The 16,390-nt window shown below is 35.6% G+C and overlaps 1 protein-coding gene and 1 long non-coding RNA gene across 5 annotated transcripts in view; one reads left to right on the top strand and one right to left on the bottom strand.

The window, feature by feature from the left end:
• LOC128230174 (uncharacterized) overlaps positions 1–3,272 on the bottom strand; it is a 40,327-nt gene extending 37,055 nt beyond the window's left edge. The window contains exon 1 of the long non-coding RNA XR_008260179.1: positions 2,929–3,272. This is a non-coding gene — a long non-coding RNA (uncharacterized LOC128230174). The remainder of the gene's footprint in view (positions 1–2,928) is intronic.
• The window catches only part of LOC128230122 (uncharacterized), a 99,808-nt gene that overhangs the window by 50,508 nt on the left and 32,910 nt on the right, over positions 1–16,390 (top strand). For 3 of the 4 annotated variants that reach the window (XM_052942172.1, XM_052942163.1, XM_052942153.1), the window contains exons 8-9: positions 6,021–6,165; positions 9,438–9,551. In XM_052942172.1, the coding sequence (XP_052798132.1) occupies positions 6,021–6,165; positions 9,438–9,551 (259 nt within the window). Of the gene's footprint in view, positions 1–6,020; positions 6,166–9,437; positions 9,552–16,390 lie in introns of those variants that run through there. The other variant, XM_052942180.1, reaches the window with a different exon arrangement.

Genomic DNA, 16,390 nt, shown 5'->3' with positions numbered 1-16,390 from the left:
GAGTGATGCAATCATTGTAGATGATGATGATGATTGTTCTTTAGGGTTCTTTTGTAAGTTTCTAATTTATTTAAGCACTGCAACATGCCAAACTTTTTTTGCATCTAGTTTGGGTAAACCTGCCCTACACAGGAACAGTTTTTTACTTCTTCTTTAGTTGAGATGGCGTAACACAGTTTTTTTGAACAGTTTACAAAATGGCATCCGTAATAATGTTGATGCCCATGTGTTGTCTTCCTCTATTATTTTTAGTCTGTTTTCCTTGAAAAATATATGACATGGAATAAAGATATATAAATATTGATTGATAATAAGCAAGTTTAAAATATATAATTAAAGTTTTTTTTCTTCAAATAAGGCCAATTTAATTTTTTTTTAACTCCAGATGATAATTAAATTGATGAGATTTTAAGCTGTTCACATTTTTCAACGTGCAGTGGGAACAAATTTCGCTAGCATTCAATGTTGGTACTTGGCGATTCTCATAAGCCTCAAAGTAAAAGTAAACTAATTGTAATTGACCGTCAAGTTCTTGAGTCATATGACTGCTACAAAGTTGACAGTTGAAGGGCATTGCTCTCGGATTAGAATTGGAAACATTGGGATACACAGCTGATTGAATCACTTCTTTCAAACACAGTACACTCAACACGGAACTACCACTTTCTGTTTTCCTCGGAGGATTTTCTTCATCGCAGACACGAAATCCAATTTACCAAAATCCGCTTTCCTTGGTGTTATCACTCATTCACCCTCTGAGGCTTATCAGTGGACCGTTAATTATAATCGCTGTGTTACTCGGAGTGAAAACACCGTGAAACTCTGAGGAAACCAATTAGAATCTCCTACTGTACATGAAACTAATTTTGTGTAATTTATTTAAATACTGTTCTTTTATTGTGTTGTTTCAATAATTTTCAGACTCACTTGCACATAAAACGACTGGTATTCCTTTGACAGCACAAAAATGCAATATATGTCGATGTCCATTTTTGACCCAGTTCTACTTTTATCTTACTCATTTGACTTTAGTCCCAGAAACTTAAAGTAATGTAACCATTCTGTTTGCTACGTATTTTCAATTATTATCTCCCACCGAATCGCAGGTTTCGGGTGGAGGATATTGTTTTGTCGGTATGTCCTTCCATCCGTCCGTCCAGAACCATATCTTGGTAGGTATTGATCAGAAAATGTTCAAACTTGGTCAGAATGTTCCCCTTGATCATATCTCGACCACTTGTAAAAGTGGGTCACATGGGGTCAAAAACTAGGTCACTAGGTCAAATCTTAGAAAGATCTTTGGAACAAACTAGAGGCATTATGCATGGTCAAATATTCATGAAACTTAATCAAAATGTTTTCCTTGATGAACTCTTGGATGTATATAAAACTGGGTCACATATGATCGAAAATTAGGTCACTAGGTCAAATCTTAGTAAAATCATTCAAATTCATAGAAACTATTACAAATGTTACTCTTTATACAAAATTTTATTTCAAATAATTCTAAACAAACTCAAACTTATATCCATCGTTCATTACGGTCCATTTCTCTGCAGCCATATTACATGTAAATATATAGGAATATTCCACCTACTTTTCATTTCAAATCCATGAACTTTGCCTAACCAGGAGGGGGATATCAATTCAACACATTTGCTTGTTTCTCTTAACTTTATAACATTTTAAACCTCCAGTTTGATGGAAAAAATGCATTTTTCGCAATAACAAACATGCCAGATAAATGAAAGTAGTCTAAATTTAGCAAACAATATGTCACTACGAAATTTGCATATCACACCCCATATCATGTGACTTCCACATTGTCAAAAATACTAGATTGCGTTTCATACTAATAACTATCAATTATTAACTAAGACGTAATAATTTCAATATTTTTTAAACACAACATTCATTCTAACACGGTAATTTTCATAAAATAGTTCATTTGAAAGCTGAATTATATTCATTTAAACTGAAGTTAACAAGGGCAGAAATTAGTTCTACATTGCATTCTTGTGTATTCGAAAACATGTGTTTCAACTGCTGATCGATGTTGTAAATTGGGTCATGTCAAAGTTTAACAATAGGGATAGTCATTATTTTATAACACATTTGTACTTACTTTCAATTTGTAGAAGCAGATGCGCATTTTTATGACCGGATTAGCGAAACAGAAGTGACACATATGTCCCATATAATGATTTATGGCCTTTGTTTATACAAGCCAGACGATTTTTTGTTTATCCAACATGGCCGACATTTTGACACAATTCCGAACCATGACCTGTGACGTCAGGCGCGTGATCAATAACATAAAGTTGTATTATTGGTAGTTAATTATAACTTGTAGTATTGTGTAAATTTCCACGAGGAAAACGAGAAAGGAATGCCCACAAACCTGCGCAGTCAACGTTTTACGCATCTTTGATACCAGTGACCTTAATTCGCGCTTTATCCGAAATTCTTTAAATAGTAACATAGTGTTTTTTTTAGTGCATTGTATTTATCAGTGTTTTTTTAGTGCATTGTATTTATCGATGTTTATACTTCATGAAAGTGAATTTATAGCGAATAAACAAGCATCAGGTATGAAAATAAATGCCCCTACATTACGAATACGTAGGATTACGTATCTATGAAGCTATCGTTAAAACGTTAAGATCCGTATCTATGAAGCTATGGATAGATAAGTAAAATTGCATGTCTATGAAGTAAAGGGTTAAAGAAGGAAATAAGATTACGACAATATCTTCATACAGATGTAGATTAAATTGGCGATTTTTAAACCACACCACAGAACATGAGTTACCTTCATACTTTGTAACGTCATAATTAACAATGCAATTAAAATATTATCTGGAATGCAGAAAAACAACTGATATGTATCACAAAAGATATAGTGACAGGAAAGATATTCACACTTACACGGTACTCAACACCTTCATTATTTCAATCCAGTTTAGTTCTCAACAACACAAAGAGTATGTCGCAATGATGGTAAACAAACAAACAGGTGGTGTTATATCTTAACCCTTTAGCGCATGTATACGAGATAGGCCGACATAGCTCAATAGCAGATATAAACACATCTGGCTGATCCTATACACTACTTGATGTATACGCATCTCCCGCATATTTCAATAGGGTCATTTCAATACTTCAATTGTGCATCTTTCTTTTAGTTAACAATATCCCGGATGTTTATAAAACTGAAGCTTAACCTTTTGTGTATTGATTTTCCCTTGAAAATATCGTCTGCTAAAATTTGAAGGTTATTAGTTATACTGCCAATCGCAGGTGTGAGATCCACTGTGACATAATAAAACCTCGAGGCCGAGTACTGTATAGAAAATCCCCAAATGCATTGATGTGTAAATCATTGAATATATTACGTCAGATTAATTTACCATTAAAATCAATAAAGATTATAATTATTAATTTTGTAGATAATATATTTTTTTACAAACAATAGAAACAATAAGTATCTGAGAAAATGATGAGTAAATTTTCTGCTGAGCTAATTGATGGCTAGCATGGTTCCGGCCGTAAAATAGGTCAGGTAAACATATTTGTGCAAGCGTTGATCTAGATCTTTTTATTCATACTGGGAAAACATTTATTGGCTTTCTTTTTGTAAACAATTTTATGAGGGGGTAATAAAGTTAAACAGACACTCTGGACTGGATCTCTCAGCTGGATGACACCGGATATTCCTGCCATATTTCTGTTTATTAAACACGAGAGCATCTATTGTCGGCCTTTTAATTCAGATGGGTCTTTTTTATGATAGGGGTAATAAAATTTAGATCGATCCCAGCATTTTTTACCATTTGATTTAATGAAGTTATGACATTTTAAAGAAATGTAACAATTCCATCTTGGAAATGCATTCATAGATGAAATAAATAATTTTATATTTCATCATTGACACCATTTTTTAGATAATTTGATTATTTATAAAAAATGTATTCACTTAAAAAAGATTTGGCCACAATTATTATACCCCCACAAACGAAGTTTGAGGGGGTATATAGGAGTGAGCTTGTCGGTCTGTCAGTTTTCATGGTTTCCGGACGATAACTCATGAAAGGCTAGACAGATTTGAAAAATTTTTGGTACACAGGTGTAACATCAGAAGATACAGGTCAAGTTTGATATTGGGGCTGGTGGGGCCAAGGTCAAGGTCACTGTTACTAAAAAAAGAAAAACGGTTTCCGGACGATAACTCATGAAAGGCTAGACGGATTTGAACAATTTTTGGTTCACAGGTGTAACATCAGAAGATACAGATCAAGTTAGTGAGCTTGTGGGTGGGTCGGTCGGTCGGTCTGTCGGTCGGTCGGTCGGTTTTCATGGTTTCCGGACGATAACTCATGAAAGGCTAGACAGATTTAAAAAATATTTGGTACACAGGTGTAACATCAGAAGATACAGGTCAAGTTCGATATTGGGGCTGGTGGGGCCAAGGTCAAGGTCACTGTTACTAAAAATAGAAAAACGGTTTCCGGACGATAACTCATGAAAGGCTTGACAGATTTGAAAACTTTTTGGTACACTGGTGTAACATCAGAAGATACAGGTCAAGTTCGATATTGGGGCTGTTGGGGCCAAGGTCAAGGTCACTGTTACTAAAAAAAGAAAAACGGTTTCCGGACGATAACTTATGAAAGGCTAAACGGATTTGAACAATTTTTGGTACACAGGTGTAACATCAGAAGATACAGATCAAGTTCAATATTGGGGCTGGTGGGGTCAAGGTCACTGTTACTAAAAATAGAAAAATGGTTTCTGCTTCATAACTTTAATAGGGCATGAGATATTGTGATGAAACTTGCTGTATAGGCAGCCTCTGTGAAGACAATGCTTGTGATTGAAAATGGGGCCAGTGGAGTAAAGGTTTTTGTGCACTGTTACGAAAATAGAAAAACGGTTTTGTCTTATTCCAGAAGAGATCAGCTGGAGCATCAGCTAGATTTTCTTGTCAGCAGTGTAACTTCTAAATTACTCAACAGATTTAAATAAGACAATACATGCATGATAAAAGCAGATGCAGGGTGCAGTAACCTTGGAGTTATGGCCTCTTTTCAAAGGAATGGTTTGCCATTCCTGTGTCCAGGCGGCATTTGGGGGTATTTGTCACTCCTGTGACAGCTCTAGTTTGGAGTTATATTAAGTTTAAGGTCATACTGCTGTAATAATTTGCTCTTTTTTATTTCCCTAAAATTCCTAAACAGATATGGACTGCTTATCAGTAAGTTGGCTATTGACTGGGAGGTGTAATCTGGCCACTTGCCTATGTGCTAAAGGGTTAAATGTATGGATATCAGGAGGCAATTAACGAATATAAGTTGAAAGGAAAATTAATAACCGACGAGAGATACGTATAATGGTCCTCTACCAAGATTATTCGAATGATGCCCCTGGGTGTAAAATTGGCCCCACCTGAGGGTCATCTGTGTTACATAAAGATATATAAACGAAAAAACTCAGAATCTCTTTGTCTGAAACTGAAAAGCCTAGAGCTGAGATATTTGGTGTGTAACATTACTAGTGGTAACATAGGTTTCTAACTTTCACTCAGGTGAGCGATTTAGGGCCATCATGGCCCTCTTGTTGATGAAATTTGGGATAGGGTTAACGTTACACATAGTTCATATTCTTACATAAAAAAATACAACTATTTCCGGAATTTTTTTCTTTATATGGTAATCGGATAAACACAGAGTAAAAAGGCGTAATACGGATCAAAATAGCATTTTCAAATGGATTTAAACAAACAGAAAAGGTCCCCATTTTAAAACGTAGTAAGTTTGCCAATACGATCACCCAGGTTAAAAATGCATACATTTTATTACGCTGTTAGTTGGTGTTGAAATGATTTATGATATTAGTAGGCAGATTATTCTCATAATCATTACTGTTCGTTATTAAGCACACATTTCTAATAACATTTTATCCAGTAAATGTTACTTATTGCATAAATAAAAAAGACTGTGTTCTACTGTATACATATTTAGATAAGAACTTGAGTGGTCGGTTAATCAAATGTGAGGTGGAGAGCTGTGTGTACCGGCCATTTTACCAGGAGCTGAACCAGTGGCCCCACATCAACCTTGACACACCCCGGGGTTCATGCCCTTTTGATGGATCAATTATAAAATGGTATGTGTAGACCACCCTCCCCAAAAAAGGCTGACATTTGGCCAATATATGTTTCCTTTATACCCTAGTAGTAATAATTTAAACTCAAGTCAGTCTATTTTACGGAATAAAAAAACAGCTTTTAAAGTTAAAAATATGAACGAAATGTAAATGTTTTGTGTACAATAAGGTCTTGGATTGTGTTGAATTTACCAAGTATGACCTTTTGTATAGACAGCCTGATAAACAAGTGTAGTTAGGTCTGTCAGGTCTGTGGGACTGAATGTTGCCCTTGACCAGTAGATTACCAGTATTGCTTTTGGGAATAAAAGGTCAAAGTGATGGTCAGCACAATAACTCAAGAACAGTTTGACATTATAAGACCATTTGACTTTGGTGGTAGGTTATATTTGACCAGTATATTGTTTTGGGGGGTCAGTAGATCAAAGTCAACAATTTTATGAATGCTGTTCCATTAAAATAACAATAAACATGATTTCAAGTGAGACTATGAAACTTCATTGATTGCATTTGACTAGAAAATGACCCCTATGTCAAATCAAACCCAACAGTCTTACTATTTTTTTTCTGCACAATATCTCAAGACTACAATTCATGCTAGGTTGCCCTTGACCATTAGACCTATTGATTTTGGAGTAGGTAGATCAAAGGTCAAAGTCATGGTAGACAGCCTTATGAAAACTTTATTCCCAATATAACAAAAGAACAGTTAATTATGGGACAATGAAACTTCAGTGCTAGATTGTGCTTGACCAGTAGGTGACCTCTATTGCTTTTGGGGTTGGTAAGTGAATACATCAAGGACAAGTTATGAAAACTTTGTTTGTACAATAACTCAAGATTGTCGGAAATGAGAAATTAAATTAGGTGTTTATTTATACTGCCGATCACATGTGTAATTTTTCACTGAGGCTTAAATAGCACGAGGCTGAGAATTGAAATTCAGTAATTGAATTCAATTGAAGTCAGTAATTTGAGTCATCACTTTTGGCAACATTGCAAGCATCTGGATGACACAACAGGGCTATCATGGTGCATTTTTATGAGGGGGTCATAAAGTAAAACAGATACCTTGGACTCAATCAATTTGCTGGATGACAGGATATTCCTGCCATATTTCTGTGTATTATAAACTGAAACATCAATTGTCGGCCTTTTAATCTGGAAATGGTTCTTTTTATGATGGGGGTAATAAAATTTAGCTTAATCCAAGCATTTTTTGACCGATTGATTGAAATTATGAAATTTCAAAGTAATGGTTCAAGTCCGTATTCAAACTGCTTTTACAGATGAAATAAAATGATTTTATCATTGACACCATTTATTTGATATTTTAATTATCTGTAAAAATATATTATCATAAAAAAGATTTGGTCAACTACTGCATCCTTTACTATATGGTTGTGACGAAGTATTATATGATGTTGGTGGTTGATACTTCATTTGTTGTAAGTTTTGACACGCCAGTTTCCTTCAAATAGAATCAAGGCTGTAACTGGGCCGTAACTTAGCATGGTGTGATTTGGAAAAAATCTGGCATAGATGTTAGACACACAAAGATGAAGTGTCAGGCACAAGACCCATGCACCTTCCTTAAAGGTCAAGGACACTAAACGGTTAATCATAACAGAATGCTGCATATATATATAATCAGGGCTTCTAAAAACCGGCAATTTGCCGGTCTGGACCGATTTTGACCAAGCCAGACCGATTTCAGTTTCAAAAAGTGTAAAAAAAATCGGTCCGAAATTTTCTCTCTTTTTTTGGTAATTTCGGTCCAAAACGACCAAGTCAGTAAAAGATGTAGAAATTGTAATACACAAACATTCATGGGTCATTCACACATTCAAAACTACATCCAATAGGTCATAAAAGTGTCTTGGTTACCATGAGACCGATGCGACCAGCTGCTTTTTCCGCTACCCTGATCACTCTATAGCCTATCTGTTAATTAGCAGACGCTTGCAATCGGTCCAATCACGTGTTTTGGTATAAGCAGAAGACACAATTAAACAAACTATGTGTTAATTATCTGCTTGCAGCTTTCCTGATTAAGTGTTAAAATCGGTCCATATTTTCACATGGCAATATGCTATATATATTGTCGTCGATCATTACATGATATCCGTTTGTTGCTTACAAAACGGTTAAATTTGAATTGTTATGAAGAACCATTGCTGGTTAAAAACGGCTTTAAAGATAAATGCATGTCATTGTTAATCCGTGAAAGCATTAAAATACCGAATTAATTAACGTAATAATATTTAGGATATCAACAGCGATACGCTTGATTAACTACATAGTCTGACAGCTAAGTCCGCGGCTTACGTCATATTTATTCGCAGTAATGAAAAAATCGTTGTCGATATCACACTTTAATCTTGTTGCCCCGATTATAAATCTAGATATACACCATTATTCAAGATTATCAGTTGAATGTTAACCCACTAAAAAAGCATTAAGCAAATAAATCATAATACTGTTTCACTTTTTGTCGTCTGACCGCCTCCCGACAGCCACAGTTAATTACGATCGCAGTCTTTCTTGTTAGAAACGCCGCAGAACTCGATGAGAATCTCATTTGAATTAAACTTGTATCAATGACTATCCGAATCGGCTATGCTGGCTTTAGAGCCCTCTTACGAATTGCCACATCGCAAAAAATAATGACAGAAAAGATGTCGCGAAAATGTATGACATTTCTATAAAATCGGACTATTGAACAGGTCTTTCTTTTTTTTTGGGGGGGGGGGAATCGTCGCCGGGTCCGGACCGATTGAGGTTCCAAAGTTTTAGAAGCCCTGTATATAATTATATATACACATAGTCAGTAAAAGTGGTCCTCCTTATAATGGAATGCTGCATACCGGTATATGCACATTGTCAGTATACTTGGTCATGTTGGGGCTGTAACATCGTCATGAATGGGGCTGTTTTAAAAATAAAATGGCTACAAGTGTTTGGCACCTAAAGGTTATTTGTTGCATGCTAGACCCGCATCCCACCTCAAAGGTCATGCTTGCATTCAGGGTTAATGGAATGCTGCATATATAGAATTGTCCTACGGTCGGTCAAGTCATTTTTAAGCCCAATCTGTATCTTTGTCAAGCATAGGGGGCATTTTGAAATAACATGGCACTTTTGGTTCATCACACCCAAAACCTTCACAATGATTGTGAACAATCACAGGGTTCTTCCCAGATTTAGTTACTAATAACCAGAATTACAACATCGTTATATTGTTTGATTATATATGCACATGTATGTGTCAGTGGTGAAGAGTCACAGGAGGAGCGGGGAGAGTTGCTGGCTGCCCAGGTGGATGTGCCTTCAGAAGATGACACCCCTGGCAATGACAGGGACAACATCGATTCTCAAACAAACAAGTATGAACCTATATTTTTGTACATTCCTACAGAACATATTCGTATATATTTGTTGTGGAATTTTTAAGCTTACAGTGTTATGAATAGACATGATGGAAAAATGAATAAGCAACACACTGTTTTTTGCTTTTTTCTGACTTGGCTTACTTTTAAAAGAACTTAGTAAAGCTTGAGGTGAAAGAAAAATGCAGTGGAGGTAAACTTAACAAATATATATATTGTAAACTTCGCTTTCCTTATGTGATTTTAAAAAAAAACCTGCCAAATAATTGCGTTACACATCATGTTTTTTATACGCAAAGCCTTATTATTCAAGTATGCGTCTTTCAAGGCAACTGGAGCAACTAAGTCGCCTTGACAACGGCGTAGTCGGATTCGCCGGAGTTTAGGATGATAAAAAAGCTAATTGCTCTGCTATTCAGGGCTCAAGCCATGTGCTCAATATTTGTTTATTTAATCAATGAATATAAACACATGTCAAAATAAATTAACGCCCGAAGTGACAAGTAATTATCGATCAGTTTCTAACCAGTAACTGTGTCTATTAGCAGCAGTCAAACTCTATGACGTCATTAACTCCGCCCATTATGTAAATTAACGGATGATGTCGGCAGTTTTCGACAACTACGATGGCTATAAAAATCAACAATGCTAAAATAGCAATATCAACATTGATATTTTATTTATTTCATTTAAATTTATTTTATTTATTAGCTAAAATAAAACGAAAGATATTTAAGTTTTTAATGCGAACAGAACATAATCATTCTACAAAAGTTGTCTTAAATGCGGAGGAAACAGGTGCCCGCTTACCTCCTGACAAATTTAATCAAAGTGAAAGGAGAACTGTCGGATATAGTTAACTCGTTGTCTGTGTACAGTACAGTAGGGTTCTATTTTATACCTTTGAATAGCTTTGCCATTCATTTTAAAGAACAATTATAGGAATATTGGCAATATAAACATCGCTATATTTTTGTTGTTACTTCTGACACTTGAAAGTGAAACTGAAAGTTGAAAACTGAAAAATGTCATTGCACAATTAATTGCTGGTGCATATCGGATTTGACATGGATGCATTGGATAACAGAACTTATAGTACATGCATAATTCTTTCCATTAAATAAATGATATGTTCAGAAAATATTTTCCTCTTTTTTCTCGTATTACCTTTTTGAAAAATTTATTAGTTACTGAACTTTTGATGACTACACTAATATATGTATGACTATAATTTATTATTGACGCATTGTTCAGATTGGGGAGCATTTATTGAAACTGTATGAGCGTGCTTGATTAGATGATCAGAATCGTTGCCGAAGGGTATTCAAACTTCCAAAAATTATTCCGAACGAGTGATACTTTTTAGTGTTGAAGTTTGGGCTAGTGAAATTGGTTTTGGGCTAGTAAAATTTCCTGTCTAGTAGCCCGAATGGGCTAGCGGATTCAAAGTCGAATTTCGTACACTGCACCCAACCTACTTGAATAACCAAGTTCTAACTATATTTTGCAAATAATGGCTCTTTATTATTGGATTAATAAATTCTGGTTAAAATTTTGCATGTAACCACTTTTATGTTAATATCTCAGCAAATACATCATGTATTGCATTGAAATCTAATCTAATTCTACAGTGATCCATGTTTCCCCAAAACTTTTCAATCCTTACACTGAAAAGCGGCGTAATAGTCGAGTCGAGTTTCTGTGAAAGCTCTTGTTTGGTTGTGCAGTTGATTTATGTTTTACTCTCCCTTGCCCATGTTAAAAGAGATCAAAATTACAGTTTAAAGGGCTTGATTGATTTTTAGTTTTATTAGCCAAAGGCCATTTTTAGCTCTATTGGCCAAAGATTAGAAGTGTCTGTTGTTCGTGCATCCAACTAAACACAATTGCTTGTGAATGTTCAAATTATTCCCCTGGGGTTCATTACTGGCCACGCCCTTGGGTTCACAGGTTTGGTATACTTAGATTGGGAAACATTTAAAACTCTTTTTGTCTGAACCGCTAGGCAGACCTTTGATATTTTGAATAAGGCATAATTTAGTGGTCCTCTACCATGGTTGTTCAAATTATGCCACTAGGGTCAAAACTGGCCCTGCCACGGGGGTCACAAGTATCCTAGAGACTTGTATAAGAAAAACTTTCAAATCTTCTTGTTTCAAACCACAAGGCTCATACCTTTGATATTTGTTATGGAGCATCATATGATGACCCTCTAGTATCAGTCATTGAAATTAGACTTTTGGATGAACAAGCCCGAATTCCTATACTATTGCTTGGCATCAAATTTTCTAACAGGCCCTGCTATATAAAATTCAGAATTAGAGCAAGACATTTTACCAGTGCAGGGCTTGTGTTAATTTCTACCACTGTAGTATCTGGCTACTTTTTATCCCCCGCCGAATCGAAGATTTCGGGAGGGGGATATTGTTTTGGCGTTGTCCGTCCGTCATTCCATCCTTCCTTCCGTCCGTCTGTCCGGTACCATATCTTGGTAGGCATTGATCAGAAAATGATCAAACTTGGTCAGAATGTTCCCCTTGATCATATCTCGACCACTTTTAAAAGTGGGTCACATGTGATCAAAAACTAGGTCAGTAGGTCAAATCTTAGAAAAATCTTTGGAACATACTAGAGGCATTATACAAGGTCAAATATTCATGAAACTTAATCAGAATGTTTTCCTGGATGAACTTTTGGTCGGAAATAAAACTGGGTCACATATGGTCAAAAATTAGGTCACTAGGTCAAATCTTAGAAATTTTTTGTCCGGAATCATATCATGGTAATGATTGGTCAAGTTATGTTCAAAATTGGTCATAATGTTAACCTTGATGAAATATGGACCACTTAAAAAAAGTGGGTCACATGGGGTCAAAAACTAGGTCAGTAGGTCAAATCTTAGAAAAATCTTTGGAACATACTAGAGGCATTATACATGGTCAAATATTCATAAAACTTGATCAGAATGTTTTCCTTGATAAACTCTAGGAGCTGTTTTAAACTGGGTCACATGTGATAAGAAATTAGGTCACTAGGTCAAATCTTTCAAAAATCTTGTCCGAACGCTATTTTATGGTGGTGTTTGGTCTGATTAAGTTCAAAAATGACCAGAATGTTCTCTTAGGTTAAATTTCGACTGCGTTTTAAAATTTGGTCATATGGGTTAAAAACTAGGTCACTAGGTCATATCTTACAGAAATCTTGGGAACACTCTAGAGGCAATACATCTGCTCTAATTTCCATGAAACTTAATCAGAATGCCTCGATGAAATCTTGGAATAGTTTGAAACTAGTAGGTCATGTGGGGTCAAGAATGAGGACACTGAGTGAAATCTTAAAAAAAAACTTGTGGACACTAGAGGCTATATTTTTTGCATATATCTGGACCAATCTTCATGAAACTTGATCAGAATGTTTGCCTTGATGAAATCTTAGATTAGTTTGCAGGGATGGTAAAATTCCGGATTAATCCGGAATTCCGGATTAATCCGGAATTCCGGATTTAAGGCCTCACGGAACGATTTTGAGATTAATGTAAATCCGTTGGTTTTTTCTGGGGGGGGGGGGTACTGGGAGCGATTGGAGCTCAGATCGAACAATATGGGTACGAAAGGTGAGTTTTCCGGAAGTGTAAAGCCGGAAATTATCGAACCTATTTACGTCTTGGCAGTCGAGCTATATGATTGGTTAAGCTAGCATCGGGTGATTACGGAAATTACCGATGGGACTAGAAGACAGTATCCGGATATGACAGACGACGAAGACAAATAAACGAGTATTGGAAAAAACCGACCACCACCAACTTTTAAAAACATCCATTCGTCGATTTAAAGGTATATTTGCTATTTATTTTTAAGAGAAATTCCCGAAACGTTTCTTTTTAAGTTAATAGAATGTGATCAATGGCTTTTGCGCATGTAGCAATATTTCGGACATCGCGATTCGGATTGTGTCATAATAATCGATTTTCATTTTACAAATTTTATTTGTCCGATTGAAGTTTACGCTGTTAAACCGTTTCTTTATTGTTCCCATAATGTTTGAAGCATTGTTCTCAATAAGAAGTGGCTGTTGACTATAATAATGGAAGGTTCAAATGAAAATTAAAAAAAAATGAATACATATTTTGTAGTAGTAATATATATTAAGTAGGAGCAGTCAGTTTATTTTCTATTTGAGACAGTTCAACAAAACTTCTTGAGGACCCAGTTTGAGTGAGATTTAATTTCTATAGTTGTAATTTGAATTTCCAGGTATGTTGATGGTTCCAAAAGTAAGGGATGAACAGACACCTCGGCCAGTGCATCCAGTTGTTCCTGTCAATGACTGACAATTCAATGCAGAGGCCATGATACTTGGATTTATGGCTGAACATGACCTTCCATACTCCCTGTTACCACATGTAGTGAGTCTTACTTAAGACACTTGCCAAAGATACAAAAGCTCTCAGCGAATTAAAACTTCAAAGGTGTACAGCATCATATAAGATGACTTAGGGAGAGGCAAGCCATTTCAATGATGAACTTGTGGAGAAGTTAAGTGAAACTCAGTTTTGTTTGAACTTAGACGGGTCAACAAACACAAACAATGAGAAAACTGCTATAGAGAAAGAAATAGTGTCAAGACATTTGGGCTGATTCTGAATCAATTTTCAAGGAATTTGAGAGACTTGAACTGCCGTGGGACAATCTGGACAATCTAATTTGTGTGCTACTGGACTCATGTAACACCATGAGGGGAATATTTTTTGGCTTTGAGACCAGAATACGTCAACTTGCAGGGCTTTTTCTATAGTACCCACGGGTCCGACTATAGGACCCATTCCCAAAGCAAAATATAAGATATTTTTCCCAATCTTCAGAAAAAAAACTCCCAATTAAAAAAAAAATATTTATTTTTTTTTTTTTTTTTTTTTTTTTTTAGGGAGTCTTTTTACCTGTACTGGTTCATTTTCAACATCCTAATAAATTATGTGATGTAAAGTTTGTTTGATAATTGAACTTGGAAATTACTGATTTTCATCACATTCAGAGATCAGTATGAACTTAATTTATTAACTGTCATGATTTATTGCAATAGATATTACACCCCAAGGATTGATATTTTTTGGGTCTTTTAAAGGGAAAATAAACTAATATTAAATCATTTCCTAATCGCAGGAGACTAGACGTTGTTGTTTTTTAACTGTAAAATTTACAAATTTTGGCATTTTCACGATGCAAAATTTCCCAAAATGTCTATGGTCTTCTTCCCAAAATGGGCAGAAAAAGCCCTGACTTGTCCCTCACCTCATATACATTGGCGACACACATGACCACAATGGCTCACTGCCAAAGCATGTACAGTCCCGTTTGGATATTACTTGGAATACTATATATAATAATTAATAATATTATATTCTCATAAAATGTGCAGATAATGGAATAAATACTCTTTATGATATATAAAAATTGAGTAAATAACTCTTTTACAATAAACATTTGCAAGCTTGATAATTGATATGTTGTTCATTATTGTAAATCAAACATCCCACAGTGTAGACTGTTCATACACAGGCATTTGATCATAGCCAGTTGAGTTTTATGGGAAGTGGACAACTGAACCAAAATCTCAGGTGTGTTATGCCTGTGACTTCAGGTAAAAAAGTAAATTTAACTTTGTTTAAAGACAAAGGTGTTTAACTTCACTGCTCCTGATTCCTGATAATTGTTCTGATTGCGGATGTCTCCTGTTGAACATAATTATACCTACCAAACCGAAAGGTGTACTCCTTGAACACTATTCTAAGGCAAAAAAGGGTATGAGAAACCCTGAAATACTGAAAGCTTCGGGGGGCTTCTCCCCCCTTGGCCCCCCCAGGGCTTTGCCCTGGACCCATTGGGGGCCTTAAGCGGCCCCCTGAACCTGACGCAGACATTTTCAGGATTGGCAACTTGGCTCTGTTATCATCCCTGAGTTTGAAACTGGGTAACATGGAGTCATAAACTAGGTTTCTTAGTCAATTCCAAATGTTACATTATATACAATATTTTTTTTTTATTTCAAACACAATTGATTTCCATTCCTTGACTAAGCCCAATCAGGCAGGGGATATCAATTCAACGAATTTGCTTGTTTATTTTTAAAGATAAAGCAATGAAATTTTGACCATGTGCAGTCATCTAAATTAGACTTTTGGATGAACAAGCCCACTGGCACCGGATTTTCAAACTCAAAACATTTTTTTAAAAAATCAAAAAAATCTTATAATTGCTTACTAAAAATTATAATACCGAATATGTAAAAAAGATATTGAAAAATATTTTTTTTTCAAATATGTACGTTGTACTGTATAATATACTAACATGGTATTGAACGCTTCTCTACCCGGGTCACGTAATCATCTTATTACTCAGTTCAAAAGAACTTCTGCAGATTGACAGTCATCGCAATCTAAGGACATGATATCCATCTTCAAAATAATCAACCTTAACCCGCGAAGAAATTCGCCGGTCATACGATTTTTTTGACTTTATTCCCATTTCTCTGTTTTCCTGGATTTTCTACCACCCTTGACTTCCGGTTTCAGAGTAAGGTTTTATAACGGCTCATTTCATTGGTCCATGAACTCCGCGAGACATTTCGCGTATAAGTGTCAACAACTGTAATATTTGGACCGAAAGTGTTAATCACAGAGAAGTCTTTGACATTAAATTCCGCATTGAGTGACTTGAGCGTGCTTATTTCGGGTCAGACTGGTTCTGGAATTACACATACAATCAAAGCTGAATATGAAATTGCATGAGACAACGGAAAGTGGCTTAATATGCACCACAGGATTGACTTGTTTCCTTGAC

Source organism: Mya arenaria, chromosome 1 (genome assembly GCF_026914265.1).
Source record: "Mya arenaria isolate MELC-2E11 chromosome 1, ASM2691426v1".
Classification (NCBI taxonomy): Eukaryota; Metazoa; Mollusca; class Bivalvia; order Myida; family Myidae; genus Mya; species Mya arenaria.
This window is presented reverse-complemented; position numbering and strand designations above follow the sequence as displayed.